Source organism: Myotis daubentonii, chromosome 9 (assembly GCF_963259705.1).
Source record: "Myotis daubentonii chromosome 9, mMyoDau2.1, whole genome shotgun sequence".
NCBI classification, from domain to species: domain Eukaryota; kingdom Metazoa; phylum Chordata; class Mammalia; order Chiroptera; family Vespertilionidae; genus Myotis; species Myotis daubentonii.
In genome coordinates this window covers 18,542,307-18,568,571 of record NC_081848.1, presented here as the reverse complement: position 1 = coordinate 18,568,571, position 26,265 = coordinate 18,542,307, and the positions used below count along the sequence as shown (strand labels likewise).

The following is a 26,265-nucleotide window of genomic DNA, read 5'->3' as shown; positions in this document are numbered from 1 at the left end:
CTTCTTGATTCTGTTCTAAGTTCTGCGTGTTTCTGTCTTGTTACAACTGTATTTATACCAGTTGATTCAATCCTATCAATCTCTATTACAAAGGTTAGGGCGTTTCTTATCTCCATTCCAGGGAGAAAAGATTATGTAGTTTAAGCATGATTGTTCGTAGTTAAAGGGATTAATTACCTGCCTGGCACTTAGTTGAGGGGTTTTATTCCCTCCCTAACTTCAGGGGAAAATCCCTACCTGGGGATTCAACCTTTCTCGGAGAGGTGACTTTGGTTAAAACACAGCGCCAAGAAGGTGAGCAAACATATTAAGAACCGTATGCCATATATGCCAGGTCCCTTGAAACAGCAAGGATGGACCGGCTCCCGGCAAATTCCCCCTTTTTTATTTTTTAAAAGCAAGCATTAAAAAGAAAAACCTGAAACGCTCTCTTGTATCCATTTTAAGAGTAGGATTGGCGCTTTCTGCTATTACCTGAGTCCTGATCTATCACCCCAGGGAGAGCTTGCCAATCCTGCACTTTCCCGGGGTGGAAAGGCTGCAGTGGGGTTAAGGATAAGGCTCCTTGGGCCTACCTTCTCCCATGCCTCTACATTTACCTTTCCGGCACCTTTCCTTCCTCAGAAAAGCATGGACGTATTTCTTGTATAAAATGTTCTGTCTGACTGGGAGTAACCTTAATTCCTCTGCTAACAAGCATATATGTTAAAAGATCAATACGGAGTCTTTTTTCTTTAGACTCAGTATGGCACATCTTCTTAATCTAAAGATCAATACAGAGTCTTCTTTCTTTGGACTCAGTATGGCACATCTTCTCAATCTAAGAATCAATACAGAGTCTTCTTTCTTTGGACTCAGTATGGCACATCTTCTCAATCTAAGTTCTGTACTATCCACCTTCTTACCCTACTTATCCTCTATAGGGGGGTCTGTAGCACCCTGGTGGAGTCCTATCCGTCCCGAGTGTGGGGTTCTCAGTGGGGGGGGCTTACCTAAGGGAATCCTGTTCCAGGGGTTCCCAAAGGTGTGGACGGAGTCGGCGAAGACTATCCACCCTCTTCCTACGGTGGAGTCCGATCCGTCCCGAGTGCAGGGCGCTTACCTAGGGGTCCCTGTTCGGGCGCCATATGCTGGGGCCCAACCCCAGCGGGTCCAGGGATCCCCAAAGGTGTGGACGGAGTCGGCGAAGAGGGAATGACACGGAGGCAGCGTTCAGTTGATCAGCAGCCTAGCCAGGATCTCCAGCCATGTTCTGGTCTCGATCTCCAGAGAGGTTCTGCTGTTTATTGTCTTGTTACATCCGTATTTATACCAGTTGATTTTAATCCTGTCAATTTCTATTACAAAGGTTAGGGTGTTTCTTATCTCCATTCCAGGGAGTAAAGATTATGTAGCTTAAGCATGATTGTTTGTAGTGATTAACTACCCGCCTGGCACTTAGTTAAGGAGTTTCATCCCCTCCCTGACTTCAGGGAAAAATTCCTACCTGGGGAAACAACCTTTCTAGGAGAGGCATCCCCTCCCTGACTTCAGGGAAAAATTCCTACCTGGGGAAACAACCTTTCTCGGAGAGGTGACCTTGGTTAAAACACACAGCGCTAAGGGGAGCAAACATATTAAGAACAGTATGCTATATACGCCAGGTCCCTTGAAACATATGCTGTGCAGATGTTTCTTTCCTGCAGCGACTGTGTCAGGCAGCAAGGATGGACCGGCTTCCGGCAGTTTCTCATTCTCCTTTCATCTCTGAGATCAATAAAAATATATTTTTTTAATTTTTCTTTTTTAAACAGTCATTTGTCTCTATATTTCACCTTTTATAAAGGAGGTCAAATTATGTATACACTAATGAATTTTAAAATATGTATCATTATGGTCTTTTTGGCCTTCCTATTATCTATCCATTTATGCTTTACATCATCTAAATTCATACTTCCACTCACATTATGGTCACCAATTTGTTGGGGGGGGGTTTAAAGTATTTTTTTCTAGAGACAGTCTACTTTCATTATTTGTCAGTTATACTTTGACATTGTCAGTGCTATCCCTAGTAGTATTCAAAGGAAAATGTTCACAGTACCAAGTGCTTTATTTCTTTCCATTAATTGCTAAAAAAATCTCACTCATTTGATATTTTTTACTCCTTTTTGCTTTTTTATTTGCCATTTTTTTTCTTGTATGTTTTTACCATATTCTCATGTTTTCTAGTCTCTTACTCAGTGTCTGTACAATGGAGTCCTTTGTTTTCCTTTAAGACCTCTTTCCTTCATCAATAGGTACTGGTTACCTTTTAGGCTAATGCACACTGGCAACCTGGACTTCCCTTTATTGCTCTTAAGAGTTGGAGCCACTGTTTCTTGCCTCCCATAGCATTCCTTTCTTCATTTTGTCCTATATCATTAGTTCGCTGGAGCACATCCTCAAGCAACTTTCTAAGATGCTGTTTTGTAGACCAAGTGATTTTAAGATACACAGACACATAAAAGAACTAATTTATTTCCTACATTGTTTTTAATTTTCAATTTTAGAACTATCTTTTGGTAAATAAATGAACAGGCATTTATTCATTCAACAAACATAGTTGAATACCAATGATATAATATCAGGGAAAAATATTTTATTTTACCATTAAACTTTAGAAATGGCAATAGATTAAATGTGACTTCATGAAGAAAAGATATTGTAATAAATTTTAAGAAGTAAAAATTCCAAAAGGAGCCTTCATACATTTTTTTAAACAATATGATATAAGCATATACAGATGATCAGAAAAATTTCTGTGTAACTAACTGACAGAATCAGAGAGAAAAGGTTAGAATAGGCAAAATAGCCCAAAAAAAGAGAAGCGGAAACACTACCAGATAACAGATGAGGGACAAGCACTTGGGAAGAATCACTAAACTATATAATAAAAAAGATTCTTTTAAATATCCTAAAGGCATAAAAGACTACCTAGAGAATCATGAAATGAATTATTTTGTGAATATGAAGTAGGGGATAGCTGCATTACCTATTAGTGAGAATGACAGAGTTTGGAGTTGCCCATAAAGCAGGAAAAAATGTATCTTTATAATAAACTAGGGGCCCGGTGCACGAAATTCGTGCACTGGGTGTGTGTGGGGGGAGTGTCCCTCAGCCCAGCCTGCCCCCTCTCACATACTGGGAGCCCTCAGGCGTTGACCCCCATCACCCTCCAATCGCAGGATCGGCCCCTTGCCCAGGCCTGACGCCTCTGGCCTAGGTGTCCGGCCCGGGCAGCGGGGACCTGCAGTGGCAGCGGGGGGCGCTGCTATTGCGCGAGCTCCGCCCCTGCCCCTGCAAGATGCCTCTGGCTGAGGTGTCTGGCCTGGGCAGCGGGGACCCACAGCTGCAGCGGCCCCGCGATCGTGGGCTTCGCTTTAGGCCCAGGCAAGGGGCCCCTAGCTCCTGGGACTGCCAGCTTCGACCGTGCCCAGCTCCCATCGCTGGCTCCACCCCTACTTCCTGCTATCACTGGCCAGGGCGGAAAAGGCACCTGATTCTCCGATCATGGCTGGGGGGCAGGGCAAAGGCGGCCCCAGGGCCGCCTTTGCCCTGCCCCCCAGGTCTTAGCTCCCCCCTGGGTTTCTGATCACTGTCAGTGGCAGGGGGCTTCTTCCTGCTTTCCCTTTCGCCTCCCTGCATTGTGCCTACGTATGCAAATTAACTGCCATCTTGTTGACAGTTAACTGCCAATCTTAGTTGGCAGTTAATTTGCATATAGCCCTGATTAGCCAATGAAAAGGGTATCGTCGTACGCCAATTACCATTTTTCTCTTTTATTAGTGTTGATAGGAAGGAATTATACTTTAAACAATAAGTCATATTTGTCAAACCCCCATAAATGAAGATATGGTATAAGCTAAAAAATATTAATAGATTCAAATAAATTTAGATATCAGTAGGTTTAAATATCAGTGAGTATATTATTGATAATATAATAAAGAAACTTAGTATATTTGGAAGTTATCATTGACCATTTGAAATATTTACTCAACTTTTACTGGGTTTAAAATACTGGAGAATAAAAATAAAATGCATAGTTCCTGCTTTCAAATTACTAAAAGTAAAGTAATAAAAGATGGCAATGGTATGCAATAAATACTCTGACAGAGTCACTTACAAGGTACTATGGAAGCATATTTTATACGCTACAAGACAAGGAATAAAAAAGGTTATTAGGTAACCAGGGGAAATGAGGAGCAAATATGTTTTAAGCAAAGAGAACAATAATTGTAAAAGCTTAATGTTATGAAATATAAAAGTTTTGTGTGACCTAGGCACAGAAAAATGTAGAAGTGCATCAGCAGATGAAGCTATAGAGTTGGTAAGAGACATTTCACTTAAAAAAAACTTTTCTGCCCAATCTAAAGAAATTAAACTCTATCATTAGAACTCTGAGATGCTATTGAAATAGTAAAATAGAAGTGTCATGATCAGATTAATATTTTAGCTCATTATAGCAATGAGGTGGAGGATGACTTGAAGCACAGGCCAAAGGCAAAGAGAGGAGGCAAAAAGTTGTTATAGTGATCTGAGGTAGAGTTGAGTTTGAGTAGGTAGAGTCAAAAGGAGTCAAAGATCAATTATGGGTGGTGCAGGAACAGCATTATCGTAAATGGAATACTTATAGATTATACAAACTTTATTTTAACATTTTAATATAAATCTAAATTACAATGTATATTTCTATAATCTTTTATACAGATTATGATAAATGTAGTTTGATCTTCATACACTGATATTCATTGTGAGGATCAAATATTCTACTCTGTTGTATTACTAGTATTGTCTTGCCCTTGAGTTGTTAAGCTTTTTTAGTTTACAATAGCAGCCTCTGATAGGTATGCTTGGTGAATTCTTCTAATCAAAAATTTTCTCCCTCTGTCCTGGCCAGTTTATTGGAACAGCATCCTGTGCACCAAAAAGGTGGCCAGTTTAATTTCTGGTGAGGGCACATAGCCAGCTTGCATGTTCAATCCCCGGTCAGGGCGTGTGCAGCAGGAGGCAACCAAGTGATGTTTCTCACGTCCAAGATCCTCTCTCTCTCCCTCCCTCTCCCCCTCCCTCTCCCCCTCCCTCTCCCCCTCCCTCTCCCCCTCCCTCTCCCTTCCTCTCTCCCTCTCCCTCTCCCTCTCTCTCTCCCTCTCCCTCTCCCTCTCCCTCTCCCCCTCCCTGTCCCTTCCTCTCTCCCTCTCCCTCTCTCTCTCTCTCCATCTCTCTTTCCCTTTCTGTCTCTAATATCAATTTTAGATAATTTAAAATTTTTTTTCATTAGCTGTAATTTTTTTAAATTAAACTATTTTAAGGTAATTGTAGGTTCACATGCAGTTTTTAAAAATAATATGGTAAGATCCCATAATACCCTTTATTCAATGTTTCAGAATGCTAAACTCTTGCAAAACCTATAGCTCAGTCTCACAACCAGGATGATGACATTTATACATAGTCAAGATACAGTACATTTCCATCACCACTAAGATTCTGCACATTGTCCTTTTATAGCCAAACCTACTTCCCTCCCACACCACTCCCCTGGAAATCACTAATCTGTTCTCATTTCTAGAGTGTTACATAAATGGGATTATACTGTGTGTAACCTTTCAGATTTGGCTTTTCTCACTCAACACAATTCCCTGGGATTCATCCAGGTAGTTATTCCTTTTTTTTTTTTTTTCTCCTTAAGTATATATTTTATTTCAGAGATGACGGGAGACGGGGAGAGAGATAGAAACATCAATGATAAGGCAATCATTTATCGTCTGCCTCCTGCATGCCCCCTACTGGGGATGGAGCCCACAACCCAGACATGTGCCCTGACTGGGAATCGAACCGTGACCTTCTGTTTCATAGGTCAATGCTCAACCACTGAGCTACACCGGCCAGGCAGTAGTTCATTCTTTTTTATTGTTGCGTTTTAATCCATGATATAGATGGACCGTAGTTTATTTAACCATTTGCCCATTGAAGGACATCTGGGTCATTTCCAGTTTGGGGTTACTGTGAATAAAGCTGCTGTAAAGATTCATAGATAGGTTTTTGTGTGAACACAAGGTTTTATATCTCTTGGATCACCAAGAATACAATGGTGGTATGTTTAGTGTTGTAAGAAAATGCCAAACTGTTTTTTCAGTGTAACTAAACTCACCAGCAGTATAAGAGTCATCCAGTTTTCTAATCTTCACTAGCATTAGTGTTGTCTATTTTTTATTTTAACCATTCTTATAAGTGTGCAGTAATATCTCATTATGGTTTTAACGTTCATTTCCCCAATGATTAGTGAAACAGAATATCTGCCTATTCTCTTTTAATAAAATTTCTCTTAACATCTTTTATCCATTTTCTAGTTAAATTATTTGTTTTTTTACAGTTGAGTTTTGATAGCTCTATATAATCTAGATCAGCTGTGGGCAAACTACGGCCCCCGGGCTGGATCCGGCCCGTTTGAAATGAATAAAACTATTGAAAAAAAAGACCGTACCCTTTTATGTAATGATGTTTAGTTTGAATTTATATTAATTCACACAAACACTCCATCCATGCTTTTGTTCTGGCCCTCTGGTCCAGTTTAAGAACCCATTGTGGCCCTCGAGTGAAAAAGTTTGCCCACCCCTGATCTAGATACTAGTCCTTTGTCAGATAAGTGGTTTTCAAATATTTTCTACTGTGCTAAAGCTTATCTTTTTATATTCTTAATTTGGTCTTTCTCAAAGCAAAAGTTTTTAATTTTAGGAAGTCCAGTTTATCAATTTTTATTTTTATAGATTATACTTTTGATTTCAAGTCTGAGCTCTTTGTTTGGCCCTGGATCCTGAAGATTTTCTCATATGTTTTTTCCTAAAAGTTTATAATTTTATAAACTTTTTATAGCTTATCCTATATAATAAAGAGGTAATATGCAAATTGGCCCTCACACCCTCACAAGATGGAGGCCTACAACCAGGCTGGCAGGGTGGTTAGTGAGGGACGACCTAACAACTGAACAGCAGGCTACATGGGGCAACCAGGCTGGGGGGGGGGGGACCCATGAGGGGCAACCGGGCTGGCGGTGGGGGGCACTTGGGGCAACCAGGCCAGGAGGGGGTGCATTTGGGGTGACCAGGCTAGCAGAGGGGGCAGTTAGGGGAGACCAGGCTAGTGGGGGGTGCAGTTAGGGGCGACCAGGCCGGCAGCAGGGGGCAGTTGTGGGTGATTAGGCTGTCGGGGAGGGGCAGTGAGGGGCGACCAGGCTGGCGGGGGGGGGCAGTTAGGGGCGATCAACCCGGCACACAGAGGCAGTGAGGGCCATCAGGCCAGCAGGGTGGGGGCCAGTTAGGGGCGACCAGGCAGGCAGGCAGGTGAGCAATTAGGAGCCAGTGGTCCAGGAGTGTGAGAGGGATGTCCGACTGCCCGTTTAGGACATCCCCCAAGGGGTCCCAGATTGGAGAGGGTGCAGGCTGGGCTGAGGGGACCCCTGCCCCATGCACAAATTTCATGCACCCAGCCTCTAGTATGTTTATAAACTATATAAAGTTTATAGTTTCATAGTGATATATTTTAATTTAACTTTTAAGGTATGAGACTTAGGTCAAGGTTTTTTGCTTTGTTTTGTCTATGGATATCCAGTTAGTCTAGCATCATTTGTTGGAAAAGCTATCTTTCTTCCATGAATTGTTTTTACACCTTTTCAAAAACCAGCTGAGCATATTTGTGTGGGTTTAGTTCTGGGTTCTCCATTCTGTTAATCTTTATGTCTATCCCTCTACCAAAACTACTATATATATATATATATATATATATATATATATATATATATACACACATACACACACACACATATATATACATATACATACATATATATATACACACATATACATATATATTAAATCTTCAAATACAATAGACTGATTCCTCCCACTTTATACCTCTTTTTCAAAATTGGTTTAGGTATTCTAATTTGTTTGCCTTTCATATAAAATTTAGAATAATCTTGTCAGTACTTGCAAAAATATTGCCTAGATATTTCTAGAAATTCCATTATTACCTGTATATCTATGTGGTGTAGGGAGGACTGACATCTTTTCTATGTTTTCTCCTAATAAATCTACTGAGTTTTTCATTTCAGTTGTATTTTTTAAGTTTTAAAATTTCCATTTGGTTAGTCTTTATATATTCTATTTATTTTTGAGACCTATTTTTTTCACTTGCAAACATGTCCATAGTTGTTCATTGAAGCATTTTTCTCATGCTTCAAATATTTTATCAAGCATTTAAAATTTTTGTCAGATAGTTCTAACATCTCTATCATCTTGATTTTGGCATCTTTGGATTATCTTTTTCATTCAGTTTTAAATCTTCCTGGTTCTTGGAATAACAAGTGATTTTCTTTTGAAATCTGGACACTTTTGTATTGTGTTATAGACTCTTGGGCTTATTTAAACCTTCAGTTTTAGCTGGCTGTCTTTGGCACTGTGCCAACATAGAGAGAGGTGAGGAGACATCACCTCATTGCTAGGTTGGTTGGGGGAGGGTCTCTTTATTACTGCTGATCAGTAGTGGGAGTTCTAGCTCTTCACATGGTCTCCACTGACACCCTGGTGGGAATAGCCTCATTTAAAATGTCATATTTTATTCTTAAAAACATTTTTTCTCCAATTGCATTCTTTAATTTGAAAGAGTGATAGTTTATCATATTTTTAAATTTTTTAAATTTCTAATTATCTCAAAAAATAATTGAATTTTAAACTTAAATATGATCATATGTCCAGAAAGTTGTAACTACCTAAATCTGAAATGTGGCTTCATCCACAAAGAAAGAAATGCATCACAAAAGGCCAGCTCTCCAGTCCTGCCTGTGTCTCCTGTGACCTTGAGTACTCTTAATACTGCTTGAGTTCTATTGTTAAAGAAAGTTGTGGCCATGATGGTTATTTCTGTGGTATCAGTTGTCACTTCCCCTCTTTCATTTTTAATTTTATTTATTTGGGTCCTTTCTCTTTTTTTTCTTCATGAGTCTGGTTAAAGGTTTATCAATCTGGTTTGTCTTTTCAAAGAACTAGCTCTTAATTTCATTGATCTTTTGTATTATTCTTCTAGACTCTATTGTGTTTATTTTCATTGTGATCTTTATATTTCTTTTCTTTTATTCACTTTGGGCTTTGTTTTTTTATCTTTTTCTAGTTTCTTTACATGTAAGATTAGATTGTTTATTTGAGATTTTTCTTGTTTCTTGAGGTAGGCCTGTATTGCTATGAATTTTCCTCCTAGGACTGCTTTTACTGTGTCCCATAGATTTGGGGTTGTTGTATTTTCATTTTCATTTGTCTTAAGGTATCTTTTTTGTTTTGTTTTGTTAATCCCAAGGATATTTTCCCATGGATTTTTAGAGAGAATAGAAGGAAGGGGGAGAGGTACAGAGAGAGAAACATCATTGATGTGAGAGAGACACATTGATTGGTTGCCTCCCGCATGTGCCCCAACCAGGGCCAGGATCGAACCTGCAAACAAGGTATGTGCTCTTGACTGGAATCAAACCCAGGACCCTTCAGTCTGTGGGCTGACACTCTATCCACTGAGCTAAACTGTCTAAAGGGGCTCAAAGTATCTTTTGATTTCTTCCTTAATCTCATTGTTTACCCATTTATTGCTTAGTAGTATGTTTTTTAACCTTCATTTGAGTGCTTTTCCATTTTATTCTTATAATTGATTTCTAGTTTCATACCATTGTAGTCGAAAAAGATGTTTGATATTACAGTCTTCTTAAATTTCTTGAGACTTGTTTTGTGTCCTAACATGTGGTCTATCCTGGAAAATTTTCCATGTGAACTTGAAAAGAATGTATATTCTGGGGCTTTGAGTGAAATACTCAAAAGTGTCAATTAAATTCATCTAGTAGAATATGTTATTTAAGGCTGCTATTCCTTTGTTGATTTTCTGTTTGAAAGATCTATCCATGATATCAATGGTATTTTGAAGTTCCATAATATAATTGTATTACTGTCAATCTCTTTCTTTATGTCTATCAATATTTGCTTTGTATATTTAGATGCTCCTATGTTGGGTGTATAAATGTTTACAGCAGTTGTATCCTTTTGTTGCAATGATCTCTTTATCATTTGGTATTATCTTTGTCTTTTATTATAACCTTTGTTTTAAAGTCTATTTTGTGTGATATAAATAGTGCTACCCAGCTTTTTTGTTTCCAATTGCATAAAATATCTTTTTCTATCCCTTTATTTTTAGGCTATATGTATCTTTTTATCTGAATTGGGTCTATTGTAGACAGCATATATATGGATGTTATTTTCTTATTCATGCTACTACCCTATGTCTTTTGATTGGACGTTTAAATCTATTTATATTTAAAGTAATTATTGATGTATACACAGTTATTACCAGCTTATTATTCATATTTATGTTCCTTTTTTTCATCTTCCTCTTCTTTAAAAAGTCCCTTCAATGTTTTTGTAATAATAGTTTGGTGGTGATAAACTTCTTTAGCTTTTTTTTGTCTGGGAAGTTCAATTTAAATGATAGCCTTGCTGGGTAGAGTAGTCTTTGTAGGTCTCTGGGTTTCATCACTTAGACTATTTCATCCCAATCCCTTCTGGCCTGCAAAAGTTCTGTTAAGAAATCAGCTGATAGTCATATTAGAGGTCCCTTGTAGTTAACTGTCTTTCTCTTGGGGATTTTAATATTCTCTTTTTGTCTTTAACCTTTCCCATTTTAATTATGATGTATCTTGGTGTTGGTCTTTTTGGGTTCATCTTGTTTTGGACTCTTTGCTTCCTGAACTTATATGTCTTCTTCCTTCACTGGGTTAAGGACGTTTTTCAGTACTTCTTCAAATAGGTTCTCGATCCCTTGCTCTCTCTCTTTTCCTTCTGGTACCCCTATGATGAAGATGTTCTTACACTTGGTGTTTTCCAAGAGGTCTTTTAAACCAGCGGTCACCAAGTGGTGGTCCGTGAGGTCTGAAAGGTTGGCGACTGCTGCTTTAAACATCCTCATTTTTTAATTCTTTTTTCTTTTGGCTGCTCTGATTGGGTGTTTTCTGCTACCTTGTCTTCCAAATTTCTAATTATGTCCTTTGCTTTATCTAATTTGATATTGATTCCTTTTAGTGTAGTGTTCATTTCAGTTATTGTATTCTACATTTCTGGCTGATTCTCTTTTTTATGGTTTTTATGCCCTTTTTATACTATTGAAGTTCTCACTAAGTTTGTTGAGCATTATTTTAACCATTGTTTTGAACTCTATATCTGGTAGATTACTTGCCTCCATTTCATTCCACTCTTTTTCTGGAGATTTCTCCTGTTCTTTCATTTGCACTGTTTCCTTTTCTCCCCATTTGGGCTGTCTCTCTGTGTTCATTTCTATATATTTTGTGGGTCTTTTATGTCTCCCATTCTTGGTATCATGGCCTTATGATGTAGGTGTTCTATGGGGCCAAGTGGTACATGTCCCTGATCACCTGAGCCAGGTGTTTCAGGAGTGTCCCTTTTGTGGGTTATGTCTGCCCTTCTTTTAAGTTTTTCCTTGTTTGTCTTAATTTTTTCATTTGTTGCTTCCCGTTTTGTATTCCACATATGAGTGAAAGTCATATGGTTCTTGACTTCTATATCTGATTTATTTCACTTAGCATGATATTCTCAAGATCCATCCTTGTTGCTGCAAATGGCAGTATTTTATCATTTTTATGGTTGAGTAATATTCCATTGTATATATGTACCACATCCTACATATACATCATCTATCAAAGGACACTTCAGTTGTTCCCATGTCTTAGTCACCATGAATAATGCTGCAATGAACATAGTGGAGCATCTATCTTCGCATATAGATACCAAATGTTTCTAACATTATTAGCTAAAAAAAACTCTTTTCTTCATTGAATGGTTTTGGCACCCTTCTTGTAAATCATTTGACCTTGCAAAGGTTTATTTCTTGGCTCTATACTCCATTGGTCTATGCATCTGTCTTTATGCCAGTACTACAATGCTTTGATTCCCGTAGATGTTAGGAAGTTTTTAAATCAGAAAGTATAAGACTTTTGTCATTGTTCTTTTTCAATAAAGTTTTGATTATTTGGAGTCCCTTGTGATTACATATGAATTTTAGGATGTATTTTTTAGGTTTCTGAAAAAAAATCATTGGTATTTTGGTAAGGATTGTCACTTTGGGTGGTATTGACATGTTAACAACATTAAGTCTGCCAATCCATTAACATGGGATGTCTTTCCATTTACTGTGTGTGTGTGTGTGTGTGTGTGTGTGTGTGTGTGTGTGTGTGTGTGTTAATTTCTTTCAGCAGTGTTTTGTAGTTTTAGTATACAAGTCTTTCACCACCTTGGTTAAGTTTTTTTCTAAGTATTTTATTCTTTCTGATGCTATTGTAAGTTGAATTTTTAAAATTTCCTTTCCAGGTTGTTTGTTGTTAGTATACAAAAACACAACCGATTTTTGTATGTTGATTTTGAATCCTACTGTATTTGTTTAATTAGTTTTAACAGTGTTTTCATAGAATCTTCCAGTGCTGTGTTGAATCAAGTGGTAAAAGTAGGCTTCTTTGTCTTGACATGGAGGGATTATTGAAGGAGTTTGTTTGGAGAGGTAAAAATCTTCTCTCCCTCCTGTGGCACTACACGACAACCTCCTACTTACCACAGGGGTTAGAACACTCGAAGATCAATAGCCCTACTTCCCAGAAATATAGTTCCACAAATCTGAGTTATTTAGACTGGAATAATGCCCCAACCAGTGGATGCTTTGGAAAGATAGTTACTAGTAACCTATGACACTAAAAATCTTAAAGATTAGTTCTAACCAACCACCCCTATCACCATGCATTCCAAGATGCTTCTCTACCAGTGAGTTGCAGGCTTGCTTTTTTTATTTTTCTCATTATCCAGCAAATAATAATTGAAACACACACATATTTTTCAAAACTTAATTCTTTGATACAGTTTAAATTAGATAACATAAACTTAAGTGCCCAGGGGCAATCAATAATAAATAAAATGTGAATGTTAAGAAAAATAGGGAATGGTAAGGATTACAGAGAGGTGTTTATAGCCATAAGTGAATAAGAGTCCAGGGATGCCAAGTCTCCCACACTTTCAAGAGAGGTTAGAAATCAAGATTTTTGTGTAAATTGTCTGGATTTTTAGGACAGTTCAGACTTAACATGGCAGCCAATTTTAAGTTTTTGGTCTAAAAGAAAAAGAGAAATATACAGTATTTTCTTGACTATCTTATAATTTGGAAGACTGCTTCTTTCACAATGAATTAGTTCTTCACGTTACAGAAAATAGGTAGCTTTTTAGAAAAGAATTTTCTGCAGCAGAACTTGGGAGGTAGGAAATTAGAAAGAGCCTCATTATAAAGCCTTCTCTTTAACCTGGATAAAGTTCTGAAATTACCACTTTCAAAGCTATTTAAATTTTTTGCCAATGGCTTTTTTAAAATGCTAGAAGTGTTGTTTCTAAGTCAGTAAAATTTTTAAATATGTAGGGTGCCCCAAAAATGTATATATACTTTAACAGCTGGTAGCTCAATTTTGATAATGAAATGTATTTTAATAAGCACTGCTTTTATAATTATTCAAAGTGTGTATATACATTTTTGAGACACCCTATATTACTAGCATATAATGCATTGTTTTGAAACTATTTTCTGTGTTGATATTTTTAAAACTTATTACCTAATTCTGCTATCTTCTTTATGTTTAAATTTAGATATTTTGAAGAGAAGCAAAAAGAACGAGAAGAAAGAGAACACCAAATTAGAGAACAAATACTTCAACAAAGAAAAGAGAAATTTGAAGAAGTTACTGAAAATTTCCAGCGGGCCCATATCCCTCTTTCACAGCGGAGGAGAGCAGGTATCTTAATTTCTAGAATAATATGAGAACAAAATAGAAGCTATAATCACATTTGACTTGAGTAGATGATAAAATAATAAAGAAATAAAGTAGAAATTTAAATTTAAAATACTAGTATCCCTTTTTAAGTAATAAGACTTTAACCAAACGAAAAATTGCAATTTAATTTGGTTTAATTTGGAGAATATTTTGTTGGCTGTATTAGTAAATTTTGAATTTTCACAAGTTTGATTCTACTTTATACTGGCTTAAATGTTTTGTTATTTTTAAATTTGATCTAATAAATAGCTTTATAAAAGGAAAATTTAACATTTAGGTTCAGTAAATTAGTGTCACATTTATTCTGGCATTTATTCACATGTGACTCAAATTCATATTTGAGAGACTGGCAAAATAAAAGGAAAGTCTACACAGTAATATAATCTAACAATCTAAGACCTGGAATCAATTAAGAATTTAAATATGATTGTGGTTGATTCTTTTGGTATCCATCTACATTTTTTATACCTTAAATAATAACATGGAATTAACAACAAACTGTCAAAGCTTCAGAAAGAAAAGGGATAGGCAGTATCTTTATGTGTTCACTAAACATATGTTATACCTAGGCTAAGCACAACTATAGGGAAATCTAATTGTACTCTACCATTAAAGATCTCACAGCTTATTTTGGAGCTGAGAATAATATAAACATTGAAAATAAATATAGTGATAATTGCTATGGTAGCAGAATGTATTATAAGAACATAGAACAAACACTAAACCTATACAGGAATATCAAGGGCATCATCCCTGGAAAAATAACTTAATTTTAACCTTAAAAAATAAGCATTTTGCCAGGCAAGAGAAACCAAACCAAAAATTAAAATAAAAAAAACTTCCCAGACAGAAGGAATAGTTTTTACAAATAAATTATGTATTGCAGTATATCTGAAGCATAGTATGGCGGGGGGGCGGGGGGGGGGGAGGGAAGAGAAGTGGTTTTGAGGCTAGAAAAATTTTAGTTGGAACCAATTCTCAAAGAGCACTGTATGCCATGGTAGGAATTTCATCTTTCTCCAAAATGCAATCAACTTAATGTATTTTAACTGAAATGCAAACCATTATTGTGCCAGTAAGAAATATTGCTGTCAGTAAGGACAACTAGTAATACTACTAAAAATAATAATAGCTTAAAGGTGAAAGGGATTTATTTTTCTCTTGTATATTATGAAAACCTGAGGTTGTTGTGATGATTATGCAGTTTCACTAGTAACCCAGACTCCTTCTGTCCCTCAGCTCAACCATCCTTAGTATGTGGTTTGTATCTTCACTCTCATGGTTACATGGTAGCTTCTGGAGCTCCAGCCATCATGTCAATGCTATTGGCAAGGAAGAAGGAAGAAATGTAAAGGCCAAAAGGCTATACCTCTGAGCTATTTTTAAATTTTTTATATCTCCATCTGCAAGAAAGACTGAAAAAAAATTTTATGTTTTTATATTGCCACCCCTAACAATATAGAGTCTATTGCCAAGGGAGAAAGGAAAAACTGATATTAGGAAGGAAATTAGGGGTCCCTGCTACAATTAGATTTATTTGTTAGAAAGATAATTACAGTTACCACATGGAAGATGGATTGAAGTAGAGACACTAAAATAGGTAGAGTAGAGATTATTTTAATATTTGAGGCAAGAGATGCTAAGCTACTAAATTAAAGCACTTCACTGGATATGGTAATAAGAGGTAATATATTCAGGATATATAATCAGTGCATTGAATTTGAGCCTCGCATGACTCATTCAAATGGGGAAATCAAATCAGCAACTAGAAATATGGGTCTCAAATATAAGAAAAAGATATGGAATTGAAATGTATATTTAAGAGTCACTAATGGATAGGTATATATAGTTGATAAATGAAGCCATAGGAAAGATAAGCTAAATAACAGAGTATAAACCAAAAACTGAGTATATGGCCTAAAATAACGCCTTTATACACACTATTACATTTACTATAGGTAGAGCAAGAAAAACTAAAAGTGAATTTTGAGAAGTAGTTATCAAGAAAGCAGGTGCAAATCAAAAGAAAACAAAGAAAATAATGTATATGAAGACAAAAGAGGAGATAGTTTTAAGAGAGAAGATATAATCATTTGTGTCAAATGCTTCAAAGAAGTAGTTACCACTCATGAATATTGTTTGCTTCAAAAAGGGTGCTATCAAAGCGTCTAGGTACAAAGAGCCAAAAGAGTTTTTGCAAAAACAAATTATATGCTTTCATAAAACCTGTATTTATCCCTGACTTCCAGGATATATTAATTGTAAAATCAAGGCCCAGATCAGTATACATAATATTTTGCCTTCTATGTGAGAAAAGGGGAAAATTCCAACATATTTACTTATATTTGCATAAAGAGACAATGAAAGAATATATGAATGAGCAATGAGAGTAAGCTGCCAAATGTGTATCATATATTCTTTATTTCTGAATATGAATATAATACCTGTACAAAATATTAATAATTTAAGAAAATTCAGTGCTATCAATGAAGAACAAAACTATGTAAGACAGCTATTGGTCTATGAGTTTAGTTTATCATGTATGCATGAGAGCTGACTCCCATGCTACAAAAGAAGAACGACGGATTGATGGTTTCAGTGAGGTCAGAAAATTATTAGAGGGAGAATATGAGAGTAAAACAATGGCACTAGTGAGTTAAATGAAATAATAACACCCTAATTCACAGTAAGCACTCAAAAAACATAGGCTTATATTATCCTCAGCAAATGAGAGGTAGTTACTGGGAGGTCATAAGATAACAACAAAAGTAGTAATGGTGATTGTAAATTGACCTAAGTTAGTTTTTAAGTTGTCTTTGATAGACAAGTGGTGAAAGTTAATAAAAGCAAATCTCAGGCTATCATCGAGCATGACTAGTCATTAGCAAAGCAGATATAAAACAATTTATACAACTTTTTCAGTAAATTCAAGAAAGTCCCAGTTCTCTGTTTTCTTAGGTTTTCTGACTGCATCTTAAATGAAAGGTCCTTACACAGCCACATTCCAGAGACAGAATTCTATGCCTTCTGGTATTGGACATCAGAAATGCTCCTATATTAACGGCTGGACACAGGACTGGTTAGAGATCAAACCTGAAATGCCGTTCGTAACGTAAAGAGTATAGACCTCCCTAGATTCTTGGTCTTTGCTCATGCAAGGGTTGGGACTGATTAACATGTTTAGGCAAGTCAACTTGTTTTGAATGCCTTTAATTTCAACAAAGAAAGCCCATATTAAATATTCCTCAGGCTCCTCAAAAGGCTATTATTTTTCACTAATAAAAACCCATTTGGGACATTGATTATGCTAATTAGAAAAAGCTACAGCTTGGTAGTATCTGCCTCAAGAGGACTGGTCCTTTATGATTAGAATATCCAGCAAACCATTTCATAATTGTGTTTTGGTCACTAGTATATTATGCTATTACTCCTTGATTAGGGAAATGGACTATTTCTGGAGTTCAAGTTTGAACTAATTCATACGTAATAATATACTGGTTTTGCTTAAGCATTTTAGGGTAAATAACAAACATTGTAATAAGGGAAGTTTGATGACATGGGTTTTTCAAAGGAGAAAGCAGGAAAGACTGTGTGGAGGTGCCAGGATTTGAATTATAGGTAGTATGTAATCAGAGAAAAATCATGTCTTCACTTAAGAGGGTTTCAGGAGAAACAATATACTTAAAAGACAGCTGTGTTTCGCCAGGCCAGTGTGGCTCAGCATCAACCTATGAACCAGGAAGTCACGGTTCAGTTCCCAGTCAGGGCTCATCCCCAGATTGCTGGCTCTGGTTGTGGGCTCAAAGCCCAATAGGGGACTTGCAGAAGGCAGCTGATCAATGATTCTCATCATTGATGTTTCTATGACTCCCTCTCCCTTCCTCTCTGAAATAAATAAAAATATATATTTTTTAAAAAGACAGCTGTGTTTCAATTCAAACAAGAAGGTAAATTAGAGGTGCTAACTAGTATGTAGAAGAATGTTTACATAATGTATGACTGTGAATAAATCAGTTACCTTCTGTATGCCTCAGTTTCCTCAGTTGCAAAATGGAGACTTAAATAGCATCTACCTCATAGGGCATAGTGAGTATTAAATTAAATAATACTACAAAATGTTTAAAAATAATGCCTACAACAAATAATGCCTAACTCAATACATGTTAGTTGGTGTTTTCATAGCTTTCCCCTTTCTTCATAAGAATATTTTTTTGCTCAGTGGTTAGAGTGTCGGCCCACTGACCAAAGGGTTGCGCATTCTATTCCCAGTCAAGGGCATGTACCTGGGAGGCAACCAATCAATGCGTCTCCCATTGATGTTTCTCTCTCTCTCTCTCTCTCTCTCTCTCTCTCTCTCTCCCCCCCCCCCCGCTCTCACTCTCCCCCCTCTCTCCCTTCCACTCTAAAATCAATGGAAAAAATATCCTCAGGTGAGGTTTTATATATGTGTACATGTATATGTACATGTATATATGTATATATATATTTATAAATTTTGTCAGAAATTTATGGAACTCTGAGATGAAATGTAATGAGTTTTGTATGCAAGAACAAAGAGTCTGGACATTTCTCACAGTTTCTTTTTTTCCAGATAAATATTCTTAAAATTGGTTATGAGAATTTTGAAGTAGCAATTTCTCCTTGTGGATTAGAGGTCTAAATTTAAACTATTTAGACTATTCTAAAAAATGTTTTCTTCTTACCAAAGTTTTAGAAATAGTATTTTATCATTGACCAATTAAATTATATAAAGAGATTGTTGAAGATGCAGTGATTCTGAACTATTTGATTTTTATTATCCCCTTACTTTTTCAAAAACCAGTGCCTCCATTAGAAGAGGCCCTCAAACAAATTCAAGACTCCAACTTAAAAGTAAACTTTCCCTCTTCCCACAGACCAACAATAAACTTGAGGTAAGTAATTTATTATCATGTGTAATTATTAATGTATAATAATTAAATAAGTCTCTAGTTGCTGAGTTTATAGGCCTTTTCATCAGTTACTCCTCACTCCTTAATTACTATTTTATTTTCACAGATTAAATTAAGGTTAAGTGGAATATAAATATTTTGCTTCAAGAACAAGGCAGAATTTTAGTTTGTTGTTTTGGAATTACAATGCTGCTTAGGTTGAATAGTTGTCTTTGGAAACTATCATCAAAACCATTTTTAAATATTGATATTGGTTATTCATCTTTGCCAAGATGAGAAAATTGTGTTGAATTATAGTGATATAATTTTAAGTAAAAGGAGTAACTCTGTGGTTAGAAATGGGTTTCTCTGCACAGAAAATCTTTCCTTGGTGTCTTGAAAAAGCTACAGTGTCTCCTGCTTCCTCTCCAGGGTAGCTTAAATGTGTCATCTAGAAGCAATAAGATGGCCAACCAACACAGTACTCTCTGACATCCTATATTTCCCATTTATTTATTAGAAATGTTTGTTGGAGCTACTACATGCATAATACTAGGTCAAGAATTGTAAAGGGGATATGGAAAAGTATAACAATGTAAAATGCAACCATTATATAAACTAGGAGAGAAGTGAATGCTTCAAAAGTATAGAATAGTACCAAGCAAGTAATGATAATAATATTTAATATTTATTTACTAGAGACAGCTTCATTTCAGGCATAAATTATGTTAATATTTTACCTGTACCTGATGTCATTTACTAAAGTACTTCCATTTTTAGAATACCTGTGGTCAATAGTTTCCTTGATCAGAACTAGGAACAATTAAATTATCCTCTCAGTCTTCATTGTAGTTCAGGCAAGACCTCATGGAATAGGAGGAGACTCTTCAGCAAAGCTCTGAAGAAAATAAGAGTTAATCATTAAACAAGAGGATGGATGTCATTCCAGACAGAGGGATGAGCATGTGCAAAGGCCAAGAGTAATAGAAGGAAAGATGTGGTCTGGGAGTAAGAGCATGGCTGAATGATAAAATGCAAAATAACAATAGCTTGGCTAGATATGAGATTGGTGAGGTAAATACATCTGCATGCTTAGGAATATAAACTTCATCCTGAAAGTTTAAGAGATGCTAATGAAGTATTTTAAACCAATGGGTGATAAGGTCAACTTTTCTTTTTTAACATATTCCAATTTATTGTGAACAAGTGTAGATAATGGATTGAAGATGACCAAAAAAAAGGCTATTTCATCGTATCTATTGGATCTAAAGCTCAAGAGAAAGACCTACTAGTAAGCTTAAGATATGTGAAGCTAACACAATGAATGAGATCAACCATGGAGAATTATGTGCTGTGATAACAAGACTAGGATAAAACACTAAAAAACAGCAACATTTAAGAAGTGAAAAAAAAAAGAGAGAAGCCTGCAAAGAGGAATAGAATGGATAAGATAGGACTAGGAGAGCGTGGTATCATGGAATTAAAGAAACAGTTTATGAAGATCAAATTGTTTCTAGGGAACCAATAACAAAAAGTTACATCTTCCAAGATCCTGGCAGGAAACAGGTGGCACATTTAAAAGGGATAACTGAAAAGAGATTAATTAAGGGACTGGGAAACCAACTAAGGATGGTGAAACACCCGTGGAAGTGACAACAAAGTCAGCATGACCATCACAGACCTGAACTATAGAAGAGGGCTGCCAGACAGCACCTGCAGTCCTAGTAGAGGAACGTTGCCACTGTTAAACCAAGCTCAGCAGAGAGGAAGCCACCAGAATAATTATCAAAAACCTATATTTTCTGTCACCCTCCCATTTCTTGCTAGTGTCTTCCATTGGCCAAACTCAATTATTAGATCAGTTAACTATTAGCAAAATCAATATGTTGAAGTGGTGGAGGTTGAAGCTAGATAGCAAGCAGTATGTTACGGAAAAAATAAAAGTTGAAGCAGTGAAGACAATGCTTGTAGAATACTATGGAAAAGCTTGTGTGAAAAAGGAAGATGACAGACAATTAGAGGGGGGTTTAGGATCCAGAGGGAATTTAAAGTGATAAATATTTCCAAACTATTTAGTGTAGAAGTAATGAGCATTTCTGTACACAGTTTTTTACTCTCGGGTTTCTTTTTCTATGTATCCAATTGTTATCCCTTGTGGTATCGGATATTTTTAATAAAAAAGCTCTTTGTACTATGAATGAAAGGATAGAATATTTTGTTTAACAGTGTATAGTTTCTTAAAGTCTTAGAAGAGGTAAAATATCAGAATAACTTTGATTTCCCTGAAATAAACAAGCATAGTTATCATTACACTGAATCTTTGCTAGGCCTATTAAATAACATCATTGTTTTATGAGAAGTTGTCTTCATTCTAAATTAGAATACATAATTTTCATATTATTCTTGTAATCCTATATAATAAAGAGCTAATATGCTAATTAGACCGAACAGCAAAATGACCGTCCAGACGACCTTATGGACGAAGCCAGGGCTGCGAGGGCCCAAGGCAGCTGCAGCTGCGAGGGCCGAGCCCCTTGCATAAATTTTGTGCATCGGGCCTCTAGTCTACTTATATAAAAACCCTGGGTGGTGTTCATCACGACCAGAACCGCGACCAAGCAGAAGGGAGTCAGTCCTGCAGGGGTTGTCTTGGCAACGGCTGCACCCTCCCTCGAGCTGATTCCCAGAGCTGTTTCCTGTAAGGGCGAGGTTTGAGGCAGGAACCTGCCCTGCGAGCGTGGAGGCATATCTTTATAAAGTGTGCTGCGCCAGCATGGCCAAGGGTGAACCTGAGTGGGGGCGACTGAAAGGCTTAGAAAAAACAAACAAGAGAATGAAAGCCAGGTGTTGGTGAGACACTGCTTCTCTGAGAGACAGTGACCATGCCCATGGCCATGCCTTTAGTTTATAGCAGATGCTACAAGGCAAAGTAAGGGCGTGACCAAGATGTTTACCACATTCTCCTGGGTTTCAATCCTGAACTACATGCACCTGAACTCTATCAAGCCTACATCACTCAGGCATGTGTGGCCACATGTTCGGAGCATAGGTTCAAGCTTACAACTACAGCTGTTGGCTATAATTGTGCTGGGAGGGCTCTGCCCTCCAAGCTGGGACTTGCATGTGGCAATGAGAGGACTGTGCCCTCTCATCAGTCCAAGACTTAAACCTGTCCAAAACACTGTAGCGGCTTCCCACAATAAAGTTTTAATTCTGTTTCTTTGTTACTAATGTTGTGGCCCCAACCTATAACAAAGAAACAGGAGGATGAGGCCCAGGAATCAGGATTTTAAAAAAATTCCCAGGTGATTCTAATGTGCAGCCAAGGTTGAGAACCACTGATATAGATAATATTAAACATATATCTAAATGTGCAATACTTTGTCCAAAAAATGAGCATGTTCAAAAATTAAATGAAGAAAATTTGGACATACTCAATGGAGATTTTCACATATATTTGAGTGATGATTCCATTGATTCCACAGATGATGCTAAAAAGGAAAATTTTCCCATCGAATTTCTTAATAGTATTACTCCTTCGGGAATGCCGTGTCATAAATTAAAATTGAAAGTGGGTGCATTCTAAACTTTTGAACAATAATAGATACAGAGGCAGAGCTGCCTCAAACAGATTGTCAAACTGCAGCGGGAAGGCCGGGGAGGGTTGGGGGGCAGGAGGTAGCGGGGTAAGAGATCAACTAAAGGACTTGTATGCATGCATATAAGCATAACCAATGGACATAAGACACTGGGTGATAGGGGAGGCTAGGGGACTGTCTAGGGCGGGGGGATAAAATGGATACATATGTAATACCCTTTGTAATACTTTAAGCAATAAAAAAAAGAAAAAAAAGAAAGTGGGTGCAATCATCATGCTATTGAGAAATCTCAATAGTAAATGGGGTCTTTGTAATGGTACCAGATTTATTATCAAAAGATTACGACCTAACATTATCGAAGCTGAAGTATTTACAGAATCTGCAGAGGGAGAGGCTATTCTGATTCCAAGAATTAATTTGTCCCCATCTGACACTGGCCTCCCATTTAAATTGATTCGACGATGGTTTCCCGTGATGCCAGCATTTGTGATGACTATTGATAAATCACAAGGACAAACTCTAGACAAAGTAGGCGTATTCCTACCTGAACCCGTTTTTGCACATGGTCAGTTATATGTTGCTTTCTCTCGAGTTTGAAGAGCATGTGATGTTACAGTTAAAGTTCTAAGTACTTCATCACAAGGGAAATTAGTCAAGCACTCTGAAAGTGTTTTTCACTCTTAATGTGGTGTACAGGGAGATATTAGAATAAGTTTAATCACTTTATCAGTCATTGTTTGCATCACTGTTGTTTTTATATCATGTTTTTGTTGTTTTCATATCATGTTTTTGTCATTTTTATATCATGCCTCTGTTGTTATATCCTTTTGTTACTGTTTATTTATTAATAAATTTATATATTATTTTAATATACATTTTACTAATTTCCTTTCATCTCTCACACTTCTATTATAGAGAAAGGGCAAATAGCAATATTAAAATATCTCTGCTAAATCCCTTTTTTAAAAAAATATATATTTTATTGATTTTTTTACAGAGAGGAAGGGAGAGGGATAAAGAGTTAGAAACATCGATGAGAGAGAAACATTGATCAGCTGCCTCCGATACACTCCCCTCTGGGGATGTGCCCGCAACCAAGGTACATGCCCTTGACTGGAATTGAACCTGGGACCCTTGAGTCCACAGGCCAATGCTCTATCCACTAGGCCAAACTGGTTAGGGCAATTAATTCCCTTTTAATGTGTACGAATTTTGTGCATCGGGCCTCTAGTCTATATAATAAAAGCCTAAGCAACCCTTATGATGGAATGACCAGAATGACCAGTCACTATGATGTGTACTGACCACCAGGGGGCAGACACTCAATGAGGAGCTGTCCCCTGGTGGTCAATGTGCTCCCACAGGGGGAGCACCACTCAGCCAGAAGCCAGGCTCACTATATTGAAATATACTGTTATGACTATGACTTTATGATATCTATATCTATATATACACATACACACATATAAATGTTATGTTTTTGTAAAACAACAGATGTGCAAAATTTGTAGAGAGAATACTGGTTTACTTATTAAAAAGTTGACCTTTTCTTCACAGATAACTAACAATATTAAATAATGTGCGTGAAAATACTTTGTAAACTATAAAATGCTATAAAATATAAGATATTGAAATATTAATGACCAGATGTAAGGTTAATAGAAATATTTATATGTACTATTTATCACAAATATAAGTAAGTTACAAGTATTGAAGAGTTATTATTACATTAAAAAGGCTTTTTTTGTGGAATATAAATCTAAAATGCATTCATGAATAAGCACAGTCATGCACCAGTTAATGACCGGGATACATTCTGAGAAATGTGTAATTAAACAATTTTGTCATTGTACAAAGTCATAGAGTGTCCATACACAAACCTAGATGGTATAGCCTACTACACATCTAGGCTGTGAAGCATGTTACTGTACAAAACAACAGCAGATTAAATCAAACACAAGAGAAAATTATGCAATCAAGAGACAGTGAATGTGAGATGTATGAGCCTGCTGCCAGTGTAACACAGCACACTGTTTTACAGCAAACGGTTTTTATAAACAAATAGAGTACACTCTAAAATAACAATAGAAAGTACAGTATAGTAAATACATAAGTAACATAGTTGCTTATTATCATTATCAAGGATGATGCACTATACATAATTTTTTTGTGCTGTAGGTTTGTTTATACTAGCATCACCAGAAACATGTAAGGAATGTGTTGGGCTAAGATGATATGATGGCTACAACATCACTAGACAATAGAAATTTTTTATTTTCCTAATAATTTTACAGGATTAGAGTCATGTATATTGTCTGTCATTGACCAGAATGTCATTATGCAGCAAATCACTGTAATGCCAAGAAATAGGGAGTTTCCAAAGAAAGAGAGATATATCAGTACCCATAAACAATTGTTCTAGCCGAAACCAGTTTGGCTCAGTGGATGGAGCGTCGGCCTGCGGACTGAGGGGTCCCGGGTTCGATTCCGGTCAAGGGCATGTACCTGGGTTGCGGGCACATCCCCAGTGGGAGATGTGCAGGAGGCAGCTGATCGATGTTTCTCTCTCATCGATGTTTCTGACTCTGTCTCTCTCCCTTCCTCTCTCTGTAAAAAATCAATAAAATATATTTAAAAAAAAACAATTGTTCTAATATGGAAAATATTACTAATAGATTTTTAAAATTTTAAGATGTTGGTAATGTGGTCTTCTAAAGGAGAAAAATTTTATATGAAAAAATGAAAGGTATTCAAAGCTTAAGCCTCAAGAAAAAGAGAATGTGTTCATATGACAATTGAAGCTGCCTCAGGAAATAATGAGAAACAAAAACGTTAATGTGGGACCAACATTTAACATATAAGTAATCAACCTTCCAGCACATTCGAAATACTTATCACAAAGATAATATACTTGACTCTCTGGTAGAAGTGCGGTAAAAGAAGCTCTATTTTACTCTCACATTGAATTTTTATACTTTAAAAGATGTTGTTAGATACCTATCTCCAATATCCATGTATTTGTGGTTAGACCATAAATTCTAAACCACATGCTATGCTGAGAAATCTGGCCAGAACTGAGCAGTGGCCTATTTGACCTCTGTTTGCCCTTTGTTCTAATGCTTTAAACCAGATCCTCTAGCCCAGTGATGGCGAACCTATGACACTCGTGTCAGAGGTGACACGCGAACTCATTTTTTTTGGTTGATTTTTCTTTGTTAAATGGCATTTAAATATATAAAATAAATATCAAAAATATAAGTCTTTGTTTTACTATGGTTGCAAATATCAAAAAATTTCTATATGTGACACAGCACCAGAGTTAAGTTAGGGTTTTTCAAAATGCTAACACACGAGCTCAAAAGGTTCGCCATCACTGATCTAGCCTATATTCATTATCCATATGACTATCAGACTTCTGAGAGGTGAAAATATTCTAAGAGCGAGGAATGAGGAAAAAGGGAATATGAATAAGCTATGTACATTTCTCAGCCCATGTGAGAGCACATGATTGAACAAAGAAGATTATACATGGATCCTAAGGACAAAAAAAATATTATTAATCAAAAGCCTGTAGGCAACCTATAAACTAAAACTAAACTAAAAAACCATTTAATAAGGCTGTCTCTCTACCTGCCTGTCCAAATGCTTTCCCACCTGTGCAGATCCATTCCTGCTTGTCCAGCTGTCTCCACATCTGATCCCTACTTACCTGGTCAGCTGTCTCCTTCACGGGCCCCATTGCTATCCCACCATGCCCAAATTCTTCCAAGCTATCCTACTGTCTCTCCCACTCGCCAGCCCTATACTCTGCCTATCCATCCATCTGTTCGCTCTA

General features: G+C 36.7%; 1 protein-coding gene across 4 annotated transcripts in view; it reads left to right on the top strand.

Moving 5' to 3' along the window:
• The window catches only part of CEP126 (centrosomal protein 126), a 66,925-nt gene that overhangs the window by 8,808 nt on the left and 31,852 nt on the right, over positions 1 to 26,265 (top strand). For all 4 annotated transcript variants that reach the window (XM_059708053.1, XM_059708052.1, XM_059708054.1 and 1 more), the window contains exons 3-4: positions 13,737 to 13,882; positions 18,744 to 18,834. In XM_059708053.1, coding sequence (XP_059564036.1) covers positions 13,737 to 13,882; positions 18,744 to 18,834 — 237 coding nt within the window. The remainder of the gene's footprint in view (positions 1 to 13,736; positions 13,883 to 18,743; positions 18,835 to 26,265) is intronic.